General features: G+C 34.7%; 1 protein-coding gene across 1 annotated transcript in view; it reads right to left on the bottom strand.

Moving 5' to 3' along the window:
* Positions 1-857: 857 nt before the first annotated feature.
* The window catches only part of PPP6C (protein phosphatase 6 catalytic subunit), a 30,955-nt gene continuing 23,661 nt past the window's right edge, over positions 858-8,151 (bottom strand). Inside the window, exons 3-7 of the mRNA XM_049628824.1 lie at positions 6,640-6,705; positions 5,490-5,631; positions 3,986-4,065; positions 3,604-3,813; positions 858-2,727 (exon numbers count right to left, since the gene is read on the bottom strand). Coding sequence (XP_049484781.1) covers positions 2,479-2,727; positions 3,604-3,813; positions 3,986-4,065; positions 5,490-5,631; positions 6,640-6,705 — 747 coding nt within the window. The 3' untranslated portion in view covers positions 858-2,478. The remainder of the gene's footprint in view (positions 2,728-3,603; positions 3,814-3,985; positions 4,066-5,489; positions 5,632-6,639; positions 6,706-8,151) is intronic.

An 8,151-nucleotide genomic window follows, 5' to 3' on the forward strand; every position in this document is an offset into this window, starting at 1 on the left:
TAGACAGTTCTCACTAGAGCCTAGGACACTTTATTAGAAACCAAGTATTATCATCAGCAAATAAAAATAGTTATCACCCCCATTAATACAACATAAAGGATTTTACATTCAGCCTAGATACAGGGAGTAACAGATCCTCCTGCCTACAAATCTATGACTTGCAAGTATCTTCCACTACATGATTACTCTATATCGTACATAGCCCTTATTTAGTAGAGGGATCCAAATATTCCTTTTAGGCTTACAAAGTCCAATACATTCACTCTCTCTTCCCTTTACATGTCTAATAGTAAAAACTATTTTTTTTCATGCAAAAAAGCCGTTATTCAGCTGAAGAGAAAAAAATCAGACAAAATAGAGATGGCAATTAAGGAATGGACAGATTATTATTGGCACATGCCCAACTAGTGACAAACAAATGCAGTACACCATGACTTAAAAATAAAGGTCACATTACAGGGATAACTAAAACAACTACATCAATCTGAGCTAGGGAGTGTCAAATGGGAAGGGAGGGCTGAGGTTACCGATTTTATTGATACAACTTCAAAGCAGAGGAGCAAGCACTTAAATACAATTTATGGTAACAGAAAAAAATACTGCAGAGAGCTGTTCAAAGACCACACCAAGTTGTCTGTATCATTAATTTCCAGTGTTTCACAATTAGTAAAATACATAGCTACATATCCCTGTAAGATAAAAATACCTTTCCCCCTGAATTACACTGGGGTCAGGGCAGTAACACAAAGCTACTGACCCAACAGTTCAAGTGTGTGCAGCAAATGTCTGAGCCACTTCTTTCATATAGCTATACAATTAGAAACTAAACAAGGAGCTAGGTGGTTGTGGGAAAAAAAACAAAAAACAAAACATTATTGTGCTCATTTAATAAAAAAGAAAAAAAAAACCCTGATGAAAAATTATGTGCCAAGAAGCTTAGACTATAAAGATTTTTTATTGCATTTTTAGGTAACCTGGAAGTTCTTATCCTGAAGGGGAAAAGTTGGTTTTCAAAACTACCTGAACAGATACTAAAGTGCTTTATTAACTGGCTGGCTTCACAAAGATTTCCTGGAATGACAAAAATTAATTATAGTAGTAAAGGGATACCAACTATTTCACAAAATAGTAAATTCCGACATCACTTATGACCAGAGTCATAAGAGACACTGGAACACTTGTCCTTATTAAGTGGACAGTTGCATATAAAGAACTGATCATCACACCCTTTGGATATTCAAATTACTTACACAAAGCCGAAACATGGTATCACAGACCTTTACAAAAAAAGGACAATCTGTTTCTTCCTACACTTTTTTAAATTTTGCTTCCAATTACAGTTCACAAATACAAGTCCTGACTTTTCAACCTTTCCAGTTGCAGTTAAAAAATGAACACTTTCTAAAAGTTAAGGTCAAGTGTTACAACAAGAGAAGAATGATTCCCATCGAAAAGTACACAGATTTTACTTAATGATACTCATGATAGTTTGTAAACTGGATCGATCACATTCTACTCAACTGGTATCAAATGAACACATCAGCATTACAAGTATTAAATGTTTTTCTATTACTCTAGAGAATATAAACCAAAACATTAATATGGCAGTTATGTTCTTTAGGCACAGTTTAGTGATTTTTTTTTTTTTTTTAAATAAATAGTATTGAATTTCAGGTGAAGTTTTAAACTCAATAACCAAAGGGTCAAGAACTCTGATTAGAAGGGGGGGGGGAAAGAATAACTTTAAACTAACAATGTAAGCTGTTTAAAATTTCTAACACTTTAACCTATCTGGGTTTTATTTAAGAGTACTTTATTAAAAAATACAAGGAATCTGAAAAAAGATCAATACAATTATCTTACTGTACAAAGTCGTATGCTGTAGCAGTTTTAACTAAAATTTAAAAACACAACAAGGAGGGCAGCCCTTTAGACCAATTTATTTTATATCCACTTAAAATATCATCCAACAAAGGACAATGACGTTTACATCTGGGACAGGTATACATAACTCGAGGCATCTGCAGTCCATCGTGCCCACTGAATAACAACTTTGCTGCTGAAATTTCTTAAAACTTACCAAACTAAAACAAAAGGCTGAATGATACAAAAGGAGGAGCATTTCGGTGTAGTCTGTTCTGTCAATTGGCTTTTTAAAAAGAGGAAACACATCCTGTTTCCCCCAGACCAGTAAATAAGCAAGAGCTACATGCAGCAGTGTGAGTATTAAGACATTTCTCAAGTCTTTTCAAATGAGTCCAAGGTGGGGATGGGATGGGAGAGAAAATTGATAGAAAAACATTGCTATAGACACCGTAACAAACAATAAATTTAGATAATTTAAAATTAAAAAAAAAAAGGCAAGAGGCAGCATTTCAGCAGCAAAGTGCTCGATAAAAAGTATATTGAAGAGGGTAATACACAAGAGTTGGGGTAAGAAGAGGGCAGAAAAATGGGTCAGCAGGATGGGCGAAGGCCTCAAAGGAAATACGGCGTCGTCGTTCTGGGAGGAATAACACGTTCTGAATCTGGAACTGCCCGGAATAACTTTGGTTCTCTTGTATTTACATCTTTGAAGACCATGATCGAAGCAATATTTCCACAACGATAGCAGTAATTAGGAGCTGACCATACTGTTACCAGCTTCTCATCAAACATAAATTTATAGCCTTCGTGCACTAGTTGGTGTGCTCTGCAGATGAGTTTTAAGTTGTTGATATGAACAAACTGCAATTTAGAAAGGTTTTGTTAAGTAACCAGCACACTAAAAAAAAATCATGCTACATCAATAAAAGAATAATATCTAATGAAGTATAAATCCTGTTACTACTAGAGTTCTCATGATGACAAAACCCATTCTACTAGTTATCCCCCAAAATTCCAGTAAGTTACACACAAATACACCTACTTTGGCCTAAGTTATGGAAATCATCCAGTCACGTGATTATTTAGAAGTTTCTGGACAAACAAAACATTCTATAAGTACTAGCAGATATGAAAAAAGTTTTTATGGTGTAAAAATAAGTATATTGCTATTAATATCTATCATACTGAGGGTTTAGTATGATCCTTAAAAGAATTCTGAGATTTATCGTCCTTCTTTTGTAACTTAACAGAAGCTCAGAGAACATAAATAACTTACTTCAATTATGCTGAACCCAGCTCTTTCATTCCATTATGCTGGATTACTTCCTTATATAAGCTCATCCCTACATGTGTATGTAATGTGTGTGTATTTTTTTTAACTGAAAACAGCCTAACCTCAAAAGTTGGCTTTTCACTATAAATACACATATCAAATCATCATGATGTACATCTAAAACTAATACAATGTTACACGTCAATTACATCTCAATTAAAAATATAGTAAAAATTGTTTACCTGTGTGTGTGTGTGTCTATCTTGCCCTTGCTATATTAATATTTAATTGCAATATTTGAAAGAAAAGAAACATTTATTTTATACATATTACCAAGTGGATACTGAGGAAGACATACATGATAAGCTAGATGAGAAACAGACGATTGTTATCTATAGCCACATAGTTCTTTAAGTAGTCTACTAGCAACCAACAAACCATTTTCTCAAAAAAACTGGCTTTACCTCATTTGTGACCTTTGCGCCAAAAAGCCAACCTGCTCCTCGGGGACTGATTGCCCAAGTATCCACATCTTCAGGATCTGACCAAACCAGATCACAAAATGCTCCTTTATGAGGAATTTCCTGATTCCGTTCAATGGTTCGAATTTGATCCAGTGTTTTGATATCAGGAGATAAACCACCATGAACACACAAAATCTGCTCATCTATTAACTAGCAAAAAGGATAACAGAGTTGAAAGTGTAATAATAAACCCAGTCATATCTAAATTCATCGATGAATGCTAATGATAACAATATAATTGAGATGGCAATTGGATGAAAGTATGCAAAGTGTTACTGGCAGGAAAATACTTAAGCTTTTACAAAGATTTCCATAAACTTACAGCTGCTACTGTGAGCATGTCGAAAACTTTGGTACAGTATCTCCAGGCATTAGCATTTCCATATTTGGTTTGGCACTCATCTATCAAAGAAACAGAAGAGTTCTCATTAATGAAGTTCTGAATCTGCTGATAAAAATAAAGAATACTTCCAATAATAAAGAAGTTTAGCTTAAACTAGGATGGCAAATTATGACACTTATTGAGCCCTGGTAGGTCTTCCATGTAGAGCCATGAAGGAGACGAGTGTTTAACTAGTCTAAGAATGTGGTCCTGCTTTTCATTCGAGAAGCAGCCCTACAAAGCAGCTGAAATCAACATGCTATAATCAGGGAGAGCTAAATATTAAATTCACATAACCCCAAACAAATGCTTTTATCTAGTATGTTATTCACACTGGACAATTCTATCAAGCTGAGTAATTTCTTTAATGTGAAGACCTTATTCTCCTAGGGTAAACTAATTAGAGGACCCTTAATTACAGGAGCATGGGTAATTCCTATCTCAACATTTCTCAGGCCTAGATTGTCTCCTCGGAGATTTCTGCAAATCATGCAATGAAATACTTGAGCTTCAGTAAGTACACCTGCAGTCATCACTGGGAGACAGACTGCCAATCAGGTCCTTACATATTCCTAGCTGAACACTTTCTATGCTGTCTACAACAGTTAATAGGATATTCATCTCTTCTTTCAATTAATACCATGGAAGTTCTGTTCTTTGACTTCTTCCTTAATTTTGAAAAAAAAAAAAAAGTAACATATCGTTATTACAATGATATAGAAGACTACAGGGTATGGTCCATCCTCATGATTCTCTAAATTACATGTCTGTGTGAAGCAGGATCCTTATGTAAACTCACCATGAGAGAGAGAGCCAAAGCATAAGAGACTCGTAAAAACTGAGAACAAACTGAGGGCTGATGGGGGGTGGGTGATGGGTATTGAAGAGGGCATCTTTTGGGATGAGCACTGGGTGTTGTATGGAAACCAATTTGACAATAAATTTCATATATTTAAAAAAAAAAAAAAAAAAGAGGGGCGCCTGGGTGGCTCAGTCGGTTAAGCGTCCAACTTCAGCTCAGGTCATGATCTCACAGTTTATGAGACTGAGCCCCACAATGGGCTCTGTGCTGACAGTGCAGAGTCCGCTTGGGATTCTCTCTCTCCCTCTCTCTCTACCCCTACCCCACTCTCATGCATGCTCGTGCTCTTTCACTCTCTCAAAATAAATAAGCAAGCGCTTAAAAAAAAAAAAAAGAATAGTTCTCTCTCCATGGTAAGGTTCTTGATTGGGGAAAGAAGAGGATTTAAAGGTTGAGAAAGTAGGGGTGCCTACGTGGCTCAGTCAGTTGAGCCAAAGTCATGATGCCAAGGTTGTGGGATCGAGCCCCACATCAGGCTCCACACTGAATACAGAGTCTGCTTAGGACTCCGTTTCTCTCTCCCTCTGCCTCTCTTACTCTCAAAAAAAAAAAAAAAAAGAATCAGAGAATAGAAAGTCTTACCATAAAATCCATACACCTGTGTTATCTGTCTACTCTCATGATTTCCTCGCAAAAGTGTAATACGATCAGGCCATTTAGCCTTTAGTGCAAGAAGGTAAGTGAAGGTCTCCAAACTATAGTAGCCTCTGTCTACAAAATCACCCTGTAAAATAAAAGTTTACAGTTAGAAACAATAGCAACAATATTTTTTTTAATTATACCAAAGTGTACAAACTCAGAGACCCAGTCAAAAATAACAAAAATGAAGAATCAAACATTGAATTATTTGAAAATTGGATTTTAACAAAAAATTCAAATTGAAGTAAATAACTATTTCTACTAAATGTCTGTGCTAGTCTTAGGATTCAAGAGCAGTGCAGGAACCTGCTGTGCAATTCTCTCAAGGATCTTCCCTGGAAAATCACCATTTTTCCAATTCTCTATCGCCTACACTAGCAGATATTTCTAAAAGGTCATGTGTGAATCAAAAAATTTTAGATGAATTTCAAAAATCACTTTAACTGCATCAGAAAAGCTACCAAATTGAAGAAATAGTATTTTTGTAAAAGCAGATACCAAAATTATACTACTGTTCTGGGTTCAGCTTTGTATTTAACAACTGCATGTAAAGCCATACTAATTACACTTCTCATTAATGTCTTACTTGGGACAATATTAGAACAATAGGAAGACACCTAAAAGAATAGGAAAGTGACCCACAAACCTTTAGAAGGGAGGAAAATGACAGGATTCAGACAAAATTCAACAGTAACATTACATTCCAAAAGGAAACTAAGCAAATATCCACCTTAATACTAAATGTGTATATACCTATATTCATCAATCTACAGATTAATAAACGATGAAATTGCTCAAAAAGTGTGATAAAACAACAGTAAAATTAAGATTTGTGTCTTAAATCTATGGTTCTGGGCTATATTTGTGCCAGTCACTACTTAGGGCTACAACCCAGTCCTATGCACACAGCAATTTACTAAAGCAATTATTTTCAACTAGATGACATGGCAAAATGTAAAAAAATACAGAATCACCTTTTCATATATTTAAATAGTGAATGTCACATGGCAATGAAATTATTACATAATTTACATGTAGCAAGTCAGATCCTTTCCATTTTAATAAATATTTGATATCATTGGGGTTTACGTACCATAAATATGTAGTTTGTGTCAGGAACCTGACCTCCAGTTCTGAATAGCTCACAAAGGTCATAAAACTATAAAAGAAAGGCAATATATGCTGATTACAAATTCCTGTGAAGGAGTAAAATAATAAAACTGAGAGCGAAATGTGTAAAGAAGCATTTAATTAAGACCTCAAATATTTACACTTACAAAAAGAAATTAAGTGTGAGCAAAACTGCCAAGCACACAGCTCTCAAGCTTAAAAAAAAGCACTAAAATAAATCTCACAATTACCATTAAAGTCATTCCTAGATCATTAATATTACAGGCCTTCCCCCTCAAATTTCTGTCATTTATCTCCCCATCTATCACTTGAGAATTTTTTTTTTTAAGTAATTTCTATGCACAGCATGGGGCTTGAACTCACGACTCTGAGATTAAGACTTGCATGCTCTACAGACTGAGACAGCCAGGCATTCCATCACTTCAGTATTTGAAATAACTGATCATTTATCTAACTTGTCAATAAGCTAACCTAACCACCCCACCACATACTCAGTATCTATTTTAATGAGACAAAAGATAAGAAAACAAGTGGATAAGAATTTCTTTCAAAGAATAAATTTACATGATACTTCATAGTATCTTGAAGAGCAAATCAACCTACCTTCCTACACTCTACTTTGGAGATGTGTGTACCCTCAGGCTCTACAGCTATGGAGTGTCTTCTCAACAATTAGTAAAACAGAACTGTTTATTTCATCATATTCTATTTGACTGAAAATTGGAAACTGATAAATTGTCCATTTGGTAACTTCAGTCAACTAGATTATCTTAATCCTAATTTCTAAAGAAAACTTCACAGTTTTTCTAAGAAAGGATTTTGAATTAAAGGAATTGACTGTAATATACCAACTACAACTAATTATTTCCTATACAGTTATCTTCTACACTTGAAACTAAAAAATTATTACTTAAATTTCTAACACTTAAAACAGTACAGAAATCTTAATCACAGTGAAAAAAACTGAAATTTAAATGTTAACTACTAAAAGAAATAAAGCACTACTCTTTATAATGTTTCATAAATCTGAAGCGTTGTTACTTGCTTAGAGTTAAGAAAAACTTTAACAAGTTTACAATAAAATTTTCCTATCTTCTTAAAATTAGCAAGCAAATAAATGAAACAAATGTTCAACTCAGTCAAGTGGTAAACTTTTGTCCAAAGTATTTGCTGTCCATTTCTACTATGTAAAGACCTTCCCTTTGAAAGTATACTCCTCAATTCCCAACCCACAGATGTATATATGATATATATACATATCATTTACATACTATTTATATATACACACACACACACACACACACACACGCACACACACACACACACACATAATATGAGCATGTGTGTGTGTGCGTGTGCACACACATGTTACTCTGGCCTAATATTTCCACTTCTTTGACTATATCCTAAGGGCAAAAAGAAGGAAGGAAGGAAGGAAGGAAGGAAGGAAGGAAGGAAGGAAGGAAGGAAGGAA

This window comes from Panthera uncia, chromosome D4, assembly GCF_023721935.1.
Source record: "Panthera uncia isolate 11264 chromosome D4, Puncia_PCG_1.0, whole genome shotgun sequence".
In the NCBI taxonomy this organism is placed as follows: Eukaryota; Metazoa; Chordata; class Mammalia; order Carnivora; family Felidae; genus Panthera; species Panthera uncia.